This window comes from Oncorhynchus clarkii, chromosome 2 (assembly GCF_045791955.1).
Source record: "Oncorhynchus clarkii lewisi isolate Uvic-CL-2024 chromosome 2, UVic_Ocla_1.0, whole genome shotgun sequence".
Taxonomy (NCBI): domain Eukaryota; kingdom Metazoa; phylum Chordata; class Actinopteri; order Salmoniformes; family Salmonidae; genus Oncorhynchus; species Oncorhynchus clarkii.
In genome coordinates, this window is record NC_092148.1 from 81,977,662 (window position 1) to 81,995,561 (window position 17,900).

Sequence of the window (17,900 nt, forward strand, 5' to 3'; positions counted from 1 at the left end):
AGTCTGGAAGAAACCTGGAGGAAACCTGGCAGCATGGTGGTGGCAGCATCATGCTGTGGGGATATTTTTCAGCGGTTGGGACTGGGAGACTAGTCAAGATCGAGGCAAAGATGAACAGATCAAGGTACAGAGAGATCCTTGATGAAAACCTGCTCCAGAGCGCTAAGGACCTCAGACTGGGGCGAAGCACACAGCCAAGACAATGCAGGAGTGACTTCGGAACAAGTCTCTGAATATCCATGAGTGGCCCAAAAAGAGCCCGGATTTGAACCCAGTTGAACATCTCTGGAGCGACCTGAAAATAGCTGTGCGTCAACACTTCATCCAACCTGACAGAGCTTGAGAGGAATGGGAGAAACTCCCCAAATACAGGTGTGTCAAGCTTTTAGTGTCATACCCAAGAAGACTCGAGGCTGTAATTGCTGCCAAAAGTGCTTCAACAAAGTACTGAGTAAAGTGTCTGGATACTTATGTAAAGGTGATATGTTTTTTATTTGGGGTATTGTGTATAAATTGGGGGGAAAAAACAATTGAATCAATTTTATAATAAGGCTGTAACCTAACAAAATGTGGAAAAAGTAAAAGGGTGTGAATACTTTCCGAAGGCACTATAGGTCAGTACCATTCAAATAAAGTGTGATCCAGCTAAAGCCTTTACCCAAGGTTTTGAAGAATCATGTAGACGATCTAAATGCTACCTATGCCATCTACGCATGTACACAAATAAAGAATCAATTCATATTTCAACTCCTTATAATACAAATTCAAATGTGGCTTTTAGCTATGAATCATAGTGGTACACTATCAATACACAAGGCAATGAAACTGAACGTTTTTCTTGAAAAATGAAGAGTACGTGCGCCTATATATGTATTCAGGACAGAAAATAGATCTTTCCTACATCAAACTGTACTAGACTCTGCAGTATCAGAAAGTAGATGGAGACTGTCTGTTCAATGTTTCTTCATGGTAGAGATAGGAGCAGAAATGTGGACAATACAGATTTCTGTCTAATAATATATTGGCAGGCAGTCTCCCGTCTCAGTACTAACCAGGCCTGACCCTGAACAGGCGTGTTCTGGGTGTTATCGCCACAAGCAGTTTTTTTTTTTACCTAGTCTTCTCCCCGAATTAGGTCCCTTGGCATCTCTGCAACTCCTCAATGGGCTTGGGAGAGGCAAAGGCCAAGTCATGAGTCCTCCGAAACATGACCCGCCTGGCTGGCTGCCTTCTTACCACACCGCCTGCTTGAGCTGGATGTCAGCCGCACCAATATGTTCAATTGACGACGGGATTCAGCTTGCAGGTGCCCGGCCCTATCACAAGGAGTTGCTAGAGCATGATGAGCCAAGGAAAGCCCCACCGGCCAAACCCTCCCCTACCCCAGACAGTGCTGGGCCAATTGTGCGCCCTCCTATGGGGCTCCCGGTCACGGTCCATTGTGACAAAGCCTGGGATCTCATGTTTAAAACACAGGGTGGGAAAAAATGTAATCATGCACATTTCTCAGGTTAATTTAACAGATAGACAGTCCATTCAGTAGTAGGTTACTTACTCCAGCCCTAGATGGACTGTAGAGGGGCAGGTTTGGTGGTACAGTGAGACCTGTCATAACCAGTTTAAATCTTACTGGTTCCCACTAGGGCTGTGACAATACCAGTATCACAAAAAAAATTCCATGACCAAAATTAAAACACGAAGCAGATCTAACTCTGGTCCTTTAATAACCTGCTGTATGCAAGATATTGTTTGCTACAGCTTGGAAAATAAATACATGTGACTCTGGATGACAACATAATTACATTTGATTCCAACATAAGGGATGTTTTCCTAAAGTTAATTCCGCTTTGTGTTTGGTTTCCTTGCCATGATACTAACGAGTATGGTAATACTGGTATCATCCCGGCCCTAGTTCCCAGTCCAGCCTCTTCACTGGTAAGTGTGCATGCGGCGCTCAGCAGCTGCCGCTAACTTTCTGCGTCGCAGGGTCATAGAGTCTAAAACTGATCCTGCTGGGATGTCATCCTCAAGAGAGGGCAGACCTTCATCGTACTCATCATCGTCGTTCATAGCAGCAGCATTTTCCTCTGGGCTCTTGCTCAGATATCTCCTGAGAGGGGCGCAGGAAGAGAGGAGCAGGTTTTAGTTTAAGACCTCTGCTGGGTTCTTAGGGTTACGGTTGAGCCAGGATGTGGACATGAAGCTAGGGTTAGGGTTGAGGCTAGGGTTGAGCAGGGACTAGGACACGAAGCTAGGGTTAGGGTTTTTGGTTGAGCCGGGACGTGGACACGAAGCTAGGGTTAGGGTTTTTGGTTGAGCCGGGACACGAAGCTAGGGTTAGGGTTTTTGGTTGAGCCGGGACACGAAGCAAGGGTTAGGGTTGAGGCTAGGGTTGAGCCGGGACGTGGACACGAAGCAAGGGTTAGGGTTGAGGCTAGGGTTGAGCCGGGACGTGGACACGAAGCTAGGGTTAGGGTTTTTGGTTGAGCCGGGACGTGGACACGAAGCTAGGGTTAGGGTTTTTGGTTGAGCCGGGACGTGGACACGAAGCAAGGGTTAGGGTTGAGGCTAGGGTTGAGCCGGGACGTGGACACGAAGCTAGGGTTAGGGTTTTTGGTTGAGCCGGGACGTGGACACGAAGCTAGGGTTAGGGTTTTTGGTTGAGCCGGGACGTGGACACGAAGCTAGGGTTAGGGTTTTTGGTTGAGCCGGGCCGTGGACACGAAGCTAGGGTTAGGGTTTTTGGTTGAGCCGGGCCGTGGACACGAAGCTAGGGTTAGGGTTTTTGGTTGAGCCGGGCAGTGGACACGAAGCTAGGGTTAGGGTTTTTGGTTGAACCGGGCCGTGGATACGAAGCTAGGGTTAGGGTTTTTGGTTGAGCCGGGACGTGGACATGAAGCTAGGGTTAGGGTTGAGGCTAGGGTTGAGCAGGGACGTGGACACGAAGCTAGGGTTAGGGTTTTTGGTTGAGCCGGGACGTGGACACGAAGCTAGGGTTAGGGTTTTTGGTTGAGCCGGGACGTGGACACGAAGCTAGGGTTAGGGTTTTTGGTTGAGCCGGGACGTGGACACGAAGCTAGGGTTAGGGTTTTTGGTTGAGCCGGGACGTGGACACGAAGCTAGGGTTAGGGTTTTTGGTTGAGCCGGGACGTGGACACAAAGCTAAGGTTAGGGTTTTTGGTTGAGCCGGGACGTGGACACGAAGCTAGGGTTTTTGGTTGAGCCGGGACGTGGACATGAAGCTAGGGTTAGGGTTTTTGGTTGAGCCGGGACGTGGACATGAAGCTAGGGTTAGGGTTTTTGGTTGAGCCGGGACGTGGACATGAAGCTAGGGTTAGGGTTGAGGCTAGAGTTAGGGTTGTGGTTGAGGCTAGTGTTGAGCCTAGAGTTAGGGTTGAGGCTAGGGTTAAGGTTGAGCCGGGATGTGGACATGAAGCTAGGGTGGTATTTAATATTGGCTTATTTAAAAAAAAAAGACTTTGGCTCAGCTTGATTTAGCTTGCCTGGTGCAATGGAACCAATAGAATAGTCCCACAAGTGCAACTGCAGACCCTGCCCATCTAACGAACTGTATTTGAAAGAAGACAAGTACTATTTAAAGCCAGGCATGTTAATGTCCTGGTGCCGGGGGACATGTCTATCGGTGAGCTAATAGGGTCAGTGCTGCTCAGAGCCTCATGACCAGGTCGTATTATTAGCCATCGCTGACAATAGAGATCAGTACCATTAACAGGAGCATGAGAAACACAATGAGCTGAATGGAATAGAGCAGCATGAAAAGGTGAAAAGCACAGGGTACGACCCCTTTAGCATACAATACCAAATATTCTAACAAAAACACCAATAGACAAGTGGGCACAAACAGAGCATAGAAAGGTAGTAAATATGATAAAATAGACCATTTGCGTCATTTGCAACATCCATAATAGATTAATTTGAAATCCAGGCTAGCAGGTTAGGAACTGGAAGTGTTCCATTGAAGTCAGTACTTTCTTTTTAACTTTAAATAAGCAGATCCAGTACCTCTGTGCTCGTAGCAGTAGCTCATCTTTCCTCTGTAGCAGTATCTTCTGTCTCTCCTCGGCTGACTTGGAGAAGCGGCTGCCTCTGACCTCAAAGTCCTCCACCTCGGGGGTCACGAACTCTGAACTCCCGCTGGCCCCACCCACATCTTGTGGGGAGGGGTTGACCTGGGAGGCGGAGTGATCCACAGGCTGGAGATGGAGACAGCAGACATTTTAAGCAGACCTGGAAGTCAGGTATGCTCTAAACTTACTGTGGAAGTCAAGTGTCCCAAGAAGGCTTTTCTCAAGTCATTTTGGGTATCGGCTCATGGGATGAATTGACCCTGAACTCTATTTTAGCCCTTCCTTATGTTAATGTCACATCCAAGGAGACCACATAAGCACCCACACAACCAGCGTGTGGAGTTCCCTGTAGCAGTGTGGGACTGACCTGTATGGGGAAAGGAACCACGATGCGTCCATCCAGGATGTTGTCAGTGGTAACCTCTACAGAGCGGGTCAGCTGCAGATCCTGCAGCACAAGATGGTAGGGAACCCCCGGAAACATCTCCCCGATTTGATGGGCCTAAAGATAGCGAGAGAGGAGATGTAGCATTATTTCAAACATCTAAAGTAGCCTCCTTTCTTTACCTCCTTATCTTCATTGTTACTGACATGAGAGAATAGCACAGGTGAAAGTTAACAAGAATATAATGAGACACTGGTAAAAAGAAAAACAAGTAATGGATGGACCCCACAAACACTGACCATGGCATTGAGCTGGGAGTTGTTGGCCTGTTGTACAATTCCCAGGATGTTGGTTGTGTGCATCACTTCCACAGAGAAACTGGGCAGCCAGCTGGCAATGCGAGACCCTAGTAGGGGTGATACATGCACGGTCAAGCTCATTAGATATTCATGGAGAGGTGTCCTCTCTAATCTGTATATGGATTTAGAGTGGTGAGAGAAAAGCCTGAATAGTTGCCAACTGTGTCAGATTAACCACAGAGGATGTCTATCTGCATATTTTATGGGTGTTACTCTTGGCCCTAAAGATACTGATGCCTGATCCAGAAAACAACAAAACTAGTAGGGACTACAGATGTCATTTAGTTTCATAGCCAACACTGACATTTACATTGATGAGTAAAAAACTTGACAGGGTTAACTACTGTAATCAAAAATATCCTGTCAATGGGGGTGAGGCCTGAAATAGTCCCATGGGGTTGGGACTTTCTCTCTGACAGGAGACAACAGGTCATTATGGTGCCCCATCTGAATGAGAGTCCCTCATGTGGGGTGGCCCTGGGGACTCTCCTTGGCCCGGTCCTTTTCCTTGCCCTCAATGACGCTGAACATGAAGCCGCCAACCCTGTGTGGAAATATGTATTTTCTAGATATGTGGTAGTAGAGTAGTGGCCTGAGGAAACACACTTAATGTATTGTGTAAAGTGTTATGAAATGTAATGTAATATTTGAAGTTGTATATAACGGCATTAATGTTGCTGGACCCCAGGAAGAGTAACTGCTGCCTTGGCAGGAACTAATGGGGATCCTTAATAAATACAAATACAAAGCTGCCACCCACACCATGTATTTATAGTATTGTTGTTTGTATACAAAGCATTAAGAACACCTGCTCTTTCCATGACATAGACTGATCAATGGCTGCACCATTGAGAGCATCCCGACTAGCTGCATCACCGCCTGGTATGGCAACTGCTCGGCATCCAACCGCAACATGCTACAGAGGGTAATGTGTATGGCCCATTACATCACTGGGGCCGAGATCCCTGCCATCCAGGACCTCTATACCAGGTGCTGTCAGAGGAAGGCCCTAAAAATTGTCAAAGACTCCAGCCACCCAAGTCATAGACGGTTCTCTCGGTTACCGCACGGCAAGCAGTACCGGAAAGCCCAGTCTGGTACCAAAAGGCTTAACAGCTTCAACCCCCAAGCCATAAGACTGCTGAACAGTTAATCAAATGGCTACACAGACTATTTACATTGACCCCCTTATTTTATTATTATTTGTTGCACTGACTCTTGCACAGGCTTGATGTACACTCAGTGGAATCCACACACAAACTACTCTGTTATTATCTATGCCTAGTCACTTTACCCCAACCTACATGTACATATTACCTCTACCTCGTACCCCTGCATATTGACTATATAGCCTAGTTATTGCTATTTTATTGTGTGTTACTATTTTTCCTTTAGTTGATTTAGATTTTTTTTCACGGTAAGGTTGTATTTGGCGCATGTGACAAATAACATTTGAAGTCACTTGTTAAATCCACTTCAATCAGTGTAGATGATGGGGAGGAGACAGGTTAAAGAAGGATTTTTAAGCCTTGAGACAATTGAGAGATGGATGGTGTATGTGTGCCATTCAGAGAATGAATGGGCAAGACAAAATATTTAAGTGTTTTTGAACGGGGTATGGTAGTAGGTGGCAGGCACCCCGGTTTGTGACAAGAACTGCAACACTGCCAGGTTCACACTCAACAGTATCCTGTGTATCAAGAAGGGTCCACCATCCAAATGACATCCAGCCAACTTGACACAACTGTGGGAAGCATTGGAGTCAACATGGACCAGCATCCCTGTGCAATGCTTTCGACACCTTGTAGAGTCCACTCCCTGATGAATTGAGGCTGTTCTGAGGGCAAAGGTGGGGTGCAACTCAATATTAGGAATGCGCTCTTAATGTTTTGTACATTCAGCATATATTGCATATTTTAACATTGTATTATATTAAGTGTTTTACTGTTTTAGGATTTTACTATTTGATAATTATTTATGTTATGAATGTAAATTGGTGTACAATTCAGTCTGACTGAGAGAAACCAATAAAACCTACTACGTATTTACATACTTTTAAAGGACCAAAACATGTACGCAAAGCAATGTTCTAAAATATTGGACCGTTGGCTTTGATACTTTTCGAATTCTCAGCATGGCTCAAGCAATTTCTCCAACTGTCAACACACTCAAATGAATATAGAGGACACATACCGGAGATACGTTGGTTGGGAATTTAGTGCGTCCCCCGCAGACGGTGGTCTCAGAAACGCATAGCTATGTCACAATGGGATGCGGGACTATGATTTACACTTAAGCCTAAATTTTGATTAATGTCTCCTGTCCCTGTGAAATAAATTGGTTCTGATTCTGGGTACTAGTAAAAAAGTAGAAAAGTGAGTATACTGGGTGAGTGTTGGGGCCTCACCATCAAAGTGGAAGAAGTGGTTGTGTTGGTTGAGGTGTTGCCTTGCATCTGGCCCGGGGCCTCCAGGGCCCATGTTGTCTTCCAGCATGGGCTCCCTCTGCCTCTCCTCTCTCTCTCCTCCAGCCCCCTCGCTGATGTTCAGAGACATACGGCACGTGGGACACGACGTGTCCTGCTCCAACCAGGAACGCAGGCAAGAGCTGGGCACACAAAAACACACTGTTAATAGTGACCATAATAATGCTTTAATTTTATGTAGCACTAGGCATAATGTTAAATCATGATAATGGACTGGAGTTATGTATAGCAGAATAGATAGTTGTGATTGCTGAAATGCACACTGCATGGGGGTTAAGCGTTTTTGCATATCTGCTCACTTGTGGAAGAGATGTCCACAGGGTAGCTTGCGTGCTGTCAACATGGAGTCCCAGCAGATAGCACAGTCATCATTGTTCGCTACCAGCTCATCAGAGGTGGCCACAGCAAACCTGCAATCAACAATATACTTAGAAGAACAATACTTTGCCCATTTTCTTTTCAGATCATGGAAATTAATCTTTTGCTTTCAACCTTTTGCCTTCAAATATCCCTCGGAGCATAGATGGATACAGCTATAACACAATGTAATGTAAATAAATACAGGTACTGTTCAGTATGTAGAAAGATAAAGCTTGACTGAGCAACAAACCTGGCCTCCATGTTGTTGATGACACGGAGGTAGTTCTTGTGGCGACGGATTCTCTTCTGCACCTCATGGAACAGGTAACGCAGCTGCATGAAGATCACCAGGCTGGCCATAGAGAGCCAGATGTTACCAAACAGCTGAGAGGAGAAGGGGAGAAGAGGGAGAGAAAGAGGAGAAAAGAGCAGAGAGGATAGGAGAAAGAAGACATTCTGGTTACAACATGAAGGGACCAATAGATACATGGACACTAGTAACAAGTCAAATAGGGACATGCCACTCTTGTGCAGTTGTTTTGTGTGAAAGTGAGTGGATGTGAGGATGGGTGTTGAACTCACCAGCATGTGGATGTGGTGCATAAGGTCCAGCCCCAGCAGAGCCAGCTCCATCACAAAGTCAGTGTAGTAAACGTAGGATCCTTTACTTTCCCAGGTGCCCTCATGGTTCAAGTCCCACAGGTGGATAAAGTACCTGGAGGAAGCAGGAACAGGTGTTCAGTGCGTGCGTGCGTCCTTTTCAGATTGTTACAGGCTTTGGATTTTCCATTTATATTTAGAGGTTTGACGTTAGCACGTGGGGCGCACAGACTGGCTGTCACTTTGTTAGTCAGCTTGTGTTACACCTGTGCTGGTTTGTCATCTTGTTAGTGGGAAGGTGTTTCACCTGTGCTAGCCCAGGTGATTTTTAAGAGTGCTGGCCCAGTGCCCCAGTTGTCTGGAGAGATGTGGAAGGTCAACTCCCTATTAGATTTCTAGGAAAACAATTCTTTATCTGATCTTCCCCGTTTTTGTTTTGCTCCAACATTTTGGTTTGCTTCCTGTCTGAGTTTGGTGTGGGTTTTTATTTTATTTGTCTCTTAGTGGGCACATTTAGTGGATGCTCATGGTGGGTGTCTTTTAGGTTCCAGTTGTTGTTGCTATGCAACTTTCAGTGGACAGCCACAAGAGTATCTTTCAGAACCCTTCCTAAAACCCCACCTGTTTCATTTTGTTTGATGTCAGTGACTATTTGTTAGATCCCCCTTCTGTTTGAGTGCCATGTTTGGTTTTCATGCTGGGGAACCTTAACAAGATGTACCACCAGTTGGTAATGGTTTATACAAGATATACAATATTTTGGCAATTGCCTGCACAATCACTTACCGGATAATGACATGTCCAGTTCTAACGGACACCAGCATACACTGAAAGGAAACAAGAAAACAATGGTCTGGTTAGATAATGACCATGATGTATACATTAAAAACAGGCAGCTAAGCACTACACCGCAAATGTTTATCCATATAGAATAGAGAAACAAAGGCAAGAGGACCCAATAGACTTTTTAAATGTCGCCTCCATCTCAAAATGCATTGGAGAAAAATTCCTCTCCTGAGGCGAGGAGACACGATGAATTAAGGAAAAACAGTTGAGATCCACCTGGGGAGCGGGCTCCAGGCATCCTACCTCAGCGGCCATGAAGGTGACGGTGTGTACGCCGTGGGGATTTCCCAGGAGCCCACAGAGCAGAGCCAAGCCACAGCAGGTCAGCAGCATACCCACCAGCAGGGTCAGAACCCTCACATGGCTGACCATAGGAGTGGTGGGTGAGAATGACAGCTGTAACAACACACACAAGACTCAATGATAAAGTACGATACTGCCGTGGATGGTAATAGAATATCATAACATTAAAAACCCTATTTATGAACCGGGGAAATTAGAGTTTGTTTTACAAAACAAAGACACTATTAATTAGCCTTACAGATATTGGCTAAATACAAATGATGAAACAATATTGTGAGAAGAGGATAACTCCTATATAGGACTATTGGAAACGAACATATTCAAAGCGGTCCTTGCAGAGCTGGACCATGAGGTGCATGAAGACGAGGACAGCAAACCACAGACACCACATCACCACCTCCTCCACCGTCTGAACGTTGAGCACCCCGAAGATGAAGATAAACTTGTAGAAGATGAAGTTCCAGAACTTGTCCTTTAGGTGCTGTTTCGACAGAGAAAGCAGCCAGGGCAGATAGGGCATTACAACATTTGATTTAGTTGCAATAGCTTTCTTGTTTTGAGGAAGGATTGTTGACATATTTTACAGTTGTATCTAAAAGCATAATTGAGCAATGATTTATCAAAGATTGGCATATTTATTACATTTTGGCCTTATCCAGGCATCTCATCTGGGTTTCGTGAGGAATCGCTCATTGCCTACATTGGCTAGGATTTAATTCAGCTGCATAATAAAATGTTTATGATAGTGGCCTCGATCATATCTCAATGACTACTAATGAAATTACATTCCCATTATACCCCAGTTACAGGGGACCTGGCAGTTTGCAGTAAGTGTTTCAAAGAAAAACATTAGGCTACCTGGTTAATGAATGACATTACCTAGAAAAACACCAAACACATTCCTACTTACCTGTTTTTCACTGACACGGAGCGGCCCAAAGACAATGCACTGGATCACCTTTGCAATCAGCATCAGGACACAGCAGGCTGTATTCACCATCACCTGATCAACATGACATATTGAATTGAACGTTAAATCAGCCATCAAATGAAACAGCAAATTGACACTATCACAAATCCATTATTTCAATATCAAGGTAAAAGTTTGTCCCGGGTTACGGAAGTCTCAATTGCAATATCAGCACAATATCTAGCGGACTAATCTCCACGGTACAGGAAGTTTCTGATGAACTTCACCAAGACCAAGCTTTCTGGAATATACTGTACAAAGTCAAAAGTTTGGACAATCCTGATGAATTTACTGTGTTAAATGAGGCCTCGCCTCCTGGTTACACTAGTGACCATATCCCCCGTGCATCCCGCAAAGGCGAGGGTGTTGCTAACATTTACGATAGCAAATTTCAATATAGAAATCTATGCAGCCTACTCAATCACTTTTTATAGCTACTGTTTACAGGCCTCCTGGGCCATATACAGCGTTCCTCATTCAGTTCCTATCGGACCTTGTAGTCATAGCAGATAATATTCTAATTTTTGGTGACTTTAATATTCACATGGAAAAGTCCACAGACCCACTCCAAAAGGCTTTTCGGAGCCATCATCGACTCAGTGGGTTTTGTCCAACATGTCTCTGGACCTACTCACTGTCATACTCTGGACCTAGTTTTGTCCCATGGAATAAATGTTGTGGATCTTAATGTTTTTCCTCATAATCCTGGACTATCGGACCACCATTTTATGACAATTGCAACAAATAATCTGCTCAGACCCCAACCAAGGAGCATCAAAAGTCGTGCTATAAATTCACAGACAACACACAGATTCCTTGATGCTCTTCCAGACTCCCTATGCCTACCCAAGGCCCTATGCCTACCCAAGACAAAAATCAGTTAACCACCTAACCGAGGAACTCAATTTAACCTTGCGCAATACCCTAGATGAGTTGCACCCCTAAAAACATTTCTCATAAGAAACTAGCTCCCTGGTATACAGAAAATACCTGAGCTCTGAAGCAAGCTTCCAGAAAATTGGAACGGAAATGGCGCCACACCAAACTGGAAGTCTTCCGACTAGCTTGGAAAGACAGTACCGTGCAGTATCGAAGAGCCCTCACTGCTGCTCGATCATCCTATTTTTCCAACTTAATTGAGAAAAATAAGAACAATCCTAAATTTATTTTTGATACTGTCGCAAAGCTAACTAAAAAGCAGCATTCCCCAAGTGAGGATGGCTTTCACTTCAGCAGTAATAAATTCATGAACTTCTTTGAGGAAAAGATTATGATTATTAGAAAGCAAATTACGGACTCCTCTTTAAATCTGCGTATTCCTTCAAAGCTCAGTTGTCCTGAGTCTGCACAACTCTGCCAGGACCTAGGATCAAGAGAGACACTCAAGTGTTTTAGTACTGTATCTCTTGACACAACGCTGAAAATAATCATGGCCTCTAAACCGTCAAGCTGCATACTGGACCCTATTCCAACTAAACTACTGAAAGAGCTTCTTCCTGTGCTTGGCCCTCCTATGTTGAACATAATAAACAGCTCTCTATTCACTGGATGTGTACCAAATTCACTAAAAGTGGCAGTAATAAAGCCTCTCCTGAAAAAGCCAAACCTTGACCCAGAAAATATAAAAACTATTGGCCAATATCGAATCTTCCATTCCTCTCAAATGTTAGAAAAGGCTGTTGCGCAGCAACTCACTGCCTTCCTGATGACAAACAATGTATATGAAATGCTTCAGTCTGGTTTTAGACACCATCACAGCACTGAGACTGCACTTGTGAAGGTGACCTTTTAATGGCATCTGTCCTCGTGCTCCTAGACCTTAGTGCTGTTTTTGATACCATCGATCACCATATTCTTTTGGAGAGATTGGAAACCCAAATTGGTCTACACGAACAAGTTCTGGCCTGGTTTAGCTCTTATCTGTCGGAAAGATATCAGTTTGTCTCTGTGAATGGTTTGTCCTCTGACAAATCAACTGTAAATTTCAGTGTTCCTCAAGGTTCCGTTTTAGGACCACTATTGTTTTCACTATATATTTGACCTCTTGGGGATGTCATTCGAAAACATAAGGTTAACTTTCACTGCTATGCGGATGACACACAGCTGTACATTTCAATGAAACATAGTGAAGCCCCAAAATTGCCCTCGCTAGAAGTCTGTGTTTCAGACATAAGGAAGTAGACGGCTGCAAACTTTCTACTTTTAAACTCGGACAAAACAGAGATGCTTGTTCTAGGTCCCAAGAAACAACGAGATCTTCTGTTGAATCTGACAATTAATCTTAATGGTTGTACAGTCGTCTCAAATAAAACTGTGAAGGACCTTGGTGTTACTCTGGACCCTGATCTCTCTTTTGACGAACATATCAAGACTGTTTCAAGGACAGCTTTTTCCATCTACGTAACATTGCAAAAATCTGAAACTTTCTGTCCAAAAATGATGCAGAAAAATGTATCCATGCTTTTGCTACTTCTAGGTTAGACTACTGCAATTCTCTACTTTACGGCTACCTGGATAAAGCACTAAATAAACTTCAGTTAGTGCTAAATACGGCTGCTAGAATCCTGACTAGAACCAAAAAATGTGATCATATTACTCCAGTGCCTAGCCTCCCTACACTGGCTTCCTGTTAAGGCAAGGGCTGATTTCAAGGTTTTACTGCTAACCTACAAAGCATTACATGGGCTTGCTCCTACCTATCTCTCTGATTTGGTCCTGCCGTACATACCTACACGTACGCTACGGTCACAAGACGCAGGCCTCCTAATTGTCCCTAGAATTTCTAAGCAAACAGCTGGAGGCAGGGCTTGCCTACCCATGTGAGAGACACAGACTCGGTCTCAACCTTCAAGTCTTTACTGAAGACTCATCTCTTCAGTGGGTCATATGATTAAGTGTAGTCTGGCCCAGGAGTGTGAAGGTGAACGGAAAGGATCTGGAGCAACAAACCGCCCTTGCCGTCTCTGCCTGGCCGGTTCCCCTCTTTCCACTGGGATTCTCTGCCTCTAACCCTATTACAGGGGCTGAGTCACTGGCTTACTGGTGCTCTTTCATGCCATCCCTAGGAGGGGTGCGTCACATGAGTGGGTTGAGTCACTGATATGATCTTCCTGTCTGGGTTGGGCCATGGAGGAGATCTTTGTGGGCTATACTCCGGCTTTGTCTCAGGATGGTAAGTTGGTGGTTGAAGATATCCCTCTAGTGGTGTGGGGGCTGTGCTTTGGCAAAGTGGGTGGGGTTATATTCTTCCTGTTTGGCCCTGTCCGGGGGTATCATCGGATGGGGCCACAGTGTCTCCTGACCCCTCCTGTCTCAGCCTCCAGTATTTATGCTGCAGTAGTTTGTGTCGGGGGGCTAGGTTCAGTTTGTTATATCTGGAGTACTTCTCATGTCTTATCCGGTGTCCTGTGTGAATTTAAGTATGCTCTCTCTAATTCTCTCTTTCTCTTTCTCAGAGGACCTGAGCCCTAGGACCATGCCTCAGGACTACCTGGCATGAGGACTCCTTGCTGTTCCCAGTCCACCTGGCCGTGCTGCTGCTCCAGTTTCAACTGTTCTGCCTGCGGCTATGGAATCCTGCCCTGTTCACCGGACGTGCTACCTGTCCCAGAACTGCTGTTTTCAACTCTCTAGAGACAGCAGGAGTGGTAGAGATACTCTTAATGATCGGCTATGAAAAGCCAACTGACATTTACTCCTGAGGTGCTGACTTGCTGCACCCTCGACAACTACTGTGATTATTATTATTTGACCATGCTGGTCATTTATGAACATTTGAACATCTTGGCCATGTTCTGTTATAATCTCCACTCGGCACAGCAAGAAGAGGACTGGCCACCCCTCATAGCCTGGTTCCTCTCTAGGTTTCTTTATTTTTTACTATTTTCTACATTGTAGAATAATAGTGAAGACATCAAAACTATGAAATAACACATATGGAATCATGTAGTAACCAAAAAAAAAAAAAAAAGTGTATATTTTATATTTGAGATTCTTCAAAGTAGCCACCCTTTACTTTGATGACAGCTTTGTACACTCCTGCCATTCTCTACAACCGGCTTCATTAGGTAGTCACCTTGAATGCATTTCAATTAAAAAGGTGTGCATTGTTAAAGATATGTTGTGGAATTTCTTTCCTTCTTAATGTGTTTGAGCCAATCAGTTGTGTTGTGACAAGGTAGGGTTGGTATACAGAAGATAGCCCTATTTGGTAAAAGACGAAGTCAATATTTTAGCAAGAACAGCTCAAATAAGCAAAGAGAAACGACTGTCCATCATTACTTTAAGACATGAAGGTCAGTCAATCTGGAAAATTTCAAGAACTTGAAAGTTTCTTCAAGTGCAGTTGCAAAAACCATCAAGGGCTATAATGAAACTGGCTCTCATGAGAACCGCCACAGGAAAGGAAGATCCATAGTTACTTCTGCTGCAAAGGATAAGTTCATTAGAGTTACCAGCCTCAGAAATAAGCAATCAGAGTTCAAGTAACAGACATCAACTGTTCAGAGGAGACTGCGTGAATCAGGCCATCATGGTCGAATTCCTGGAAAGAAACCACTACTAAAGGACAACAATAATAAGAAGAAACTTGCTTGGGCCAAGAAACATGAGCAATGGACATTAGACCGGTAGAAATCTGTCCTTTGGTCTGATGAGTACAAATTTGAGATTTTTGGTTCCAACCGCCATGTCTTTGTGAGACGCAAAGTACGTGAACGGATGATCTCCGCATGTGTGGTTCCCACCGTGAAGCATGGAGGTGTGATGGTCTGTGATTTATTTAGAATTCAAGGCACACTTAACCAGCATAGCTACCACAGCATTTTGCAGCGATAAGCCATCCCATCTGGGTTGCGCTTAGTGGGACTATGATTTGTTTTTCAACAGAACAATGACCCAAAACACACCTCCTGGATGTGTAAGGGCTATTTGACCAAGGAGAGTGATGGAGTGCTGCATCAGATTACTTGGCCTCCAAAATCACCCAACCTCAAGCCAATTGAGATGGTATGGGATGAGTTGGACCGGACCGCAGAATGAAGGAAAAGCAGACAAGTGCTCAGCATATGTGGGAACTCATTCAAGACCGTTTGAAAAGCATTCCAGGTGACTACCTCATGAAGCTGGTTTCAGAGAATGCTAAGAGTGTACAAAGCTGTCACCAAGGCAAAGGGTGGCTACATTGAAGAATCTCAAATATATTTTGATTTGTTTAACACTTTTTTGGTTACTACATGATTCCATGGTGTGGTATTTCATAGCTTTGATGTCTTCATTATTATTCTACATGTAGAAACCCTTTATTGAAAAAGTATGGATTTCAGCAAACAAAGAAAGGCACGCAACTACATAGGATAAACATAGGTACAAGTTGGCCGTTTCATAATTTATATGTTTTTAAGTATTGACCTCAGGCAAATCGATGTGGTCGGAGCTAGATTCCGCAAAGCCTGTTCTCAGCTCCACGCCGTTGGTGAAGTATATCATTAAACATCCTTTACCATGGAGTGAAGTTTAGTCCGCTACACAATATTCAGATAATTCAGTACAATTCAAAGCATGACTATCAACAAACCACAGGAGCAGAGTTCATGAACTTACCCAAACGAAAACAGTGTCTGAGACCAGGTACAACCGGACAGTGGCTGCCACATCGCTAAGGCTGGTGATTGGGTCCTCATCAACATCATCACTTTCTACAGGAGAACTGCTCTGTGTCTGTGTGTACTCTACTGGCTCTGGGACAGTACAGTAGCCACTCAATATTGACCCAGCGAGAAATACAGCACTCAGAGCTGTATATGTCTGCAAACTGGGCCATGGAAATCTCTCCAAAAACAGCAAAGGCATATTGACTGGTGCAAGGTTTGCCACTTTGGAAAGTTCAGATAAATACGTATTGAGTAAACACCTATTTCGAGAGATTATTTTATCAACTAGTGATTTAAAGATGAAATGTCACTTTTTGGAAGACCCCACCAAATACACATAGAAATTTAAGTAATAGATATGTAATTCGCAAGTCCAAGATGCTGTAGATATGTTGTGTGCGCTATATCTTTCCTTCCCGTTTTAAATGTTCTCTTTTACTTTCAGTTCAATACACCAGCTTCAAACAGATGAAAATACTATATTTTTTGGTTATTGAAAAGATATTTATCGACGGTTTATATGGTATACTGATCTGTTTTTATCACAAACTGAAATTAGGCGAACTATTAGAATTTTAGCAAGCAAGCAGGAAATGTTGCAGCGATTTATGCGTAGTGCACATTTAATTTAGCGTTATTTAGAAAACGTTAACTTAATTATCTCGTTTGTAGCTAATACCGTGGTAACATTTGATATGCATCCTCCTTGGCTAGCTAGCTAGCTAGCTAGGTATATGGACGACTGGTAAATCAACAACAGTTTAGCTAGCTAGTAACCAGGATTAAAAATTCTTGACATTTCGTACACGCTGATAACTATGTACGATGTCGCCAAATACCAACTGTATATCGGCGTCTCTCTGAAAAAAACGTAAAAGGCTTAACTGTGTCGACCCTCCTATTGCATGTTGCTGTAGCAATATCTCTGAGTTTCCACTTTATTGCGTCTATTTCGGTGTACTTCCGGTTTTGGAGCATCTGGATTCCTCTCTGGATTGGCTGGATCAGAGAGCGCTCTAGTTACATAAAAAAATATCAGAATTTGTCTGCCTGTGTGAACGCAGCCATGTTGTCTCAGCAAGGGACCTCATTCAGAGTAAGGCATCATACCTACAGTGCCTTCAGAAAGTATTCATACCCCTTTACTTATTCCACATTTTGTTATGTTACAGCCTGAATTCAAAATGTATTAAATATATGTTCTTCTCACCCATCTACACACAATACGCCTATAATGACAAAGTGAAAACATGTTTTTAGAACTTTTAACACATTTCTTGAAAATTAAATACAGAAATATCTAATTTACATAAGTTCACACACCCCTGAGTCAATACATGCTAGAATCACCTTTGACAGCGATTACAGCTGTGAATGTTTCTGGGTACGTCACTAAGAGCTTTGCACACATGAATTGTACAATATTTAAACATTATTATTTTAAAAAATGTTCAAGCTCTGTCAAATTGGTTGTTGATCATTGCTAGACAACCATTTTCAAGTCTTGCCATAGATTTTCAGGCAGATTTGACTCAAAACTGTAACTAGGCCACTCAGGAACCTTCAACGTCCTCTTGGTAAGCGGTAGTATAGTTGGCCTTGTGTTTTAGGTTATTGTCCTGCTGAAAGGTGAATTTATCTCCCAGTGTCTGTGGAAAAAAGACTGAAACAGGTTTTGCTTTAATATTTTGCCTCTGCTTAGCTCTATTCTGTTTATTTTTATCCTAAAAAACTCCCTAGTCCTTGCCAATGACAAGTATACCCATAACATGATGCAGCCACCACCATGCTTGAAAATATGAAGAGTGTGTTGTGTTGGATTTAACCTAACACTTTATATTCAATAAAATCAA

The 17,900-nt window shown here is 43.7% G+C and overlaps 1 protein-coding gene across 1 annotated transcript; it reads right to left on the reverse strand.

Annotated features, from left to right (window-relative positions):
* Positions 1–1,707: 1,707 nt before the first annotated feature.
* LOC139374946 (autocrine motility factor receptor a) lies at positions 1,708–17,122 on the reverse strand. The gene is made up of 13 exons (XM_071116219.1): positions 15,998–17,122; positions 10,337–10,429; positions 9,743–9,907; positions 9,367–9,519; positions 9,064–9,104; positions 8,260–8,392; positions 7,928–8,061; positions 7,617–7,727; positions 7,240–7,439; positions 4,773–4,879; positions 4,456–4,590; positions 4,024–4,214; positions 1,708–2,110 (listed from the first exon to the last, which is right to left on the reverse strand). Exons 1-13 carry the CDS (start codon positions 16,244–16,246, stop codon positions 1,930–1,932), a joined length of 1,893 nt encoding a protein of 630 aa, XP_070972320.1. The 5' UTR covers positions 16,247–17,122; the 3' UTR covers positions 1,708–1,929.
* Between the last annotated feature and the right edge of the window lie 778 nt (positions 17,123–17,900).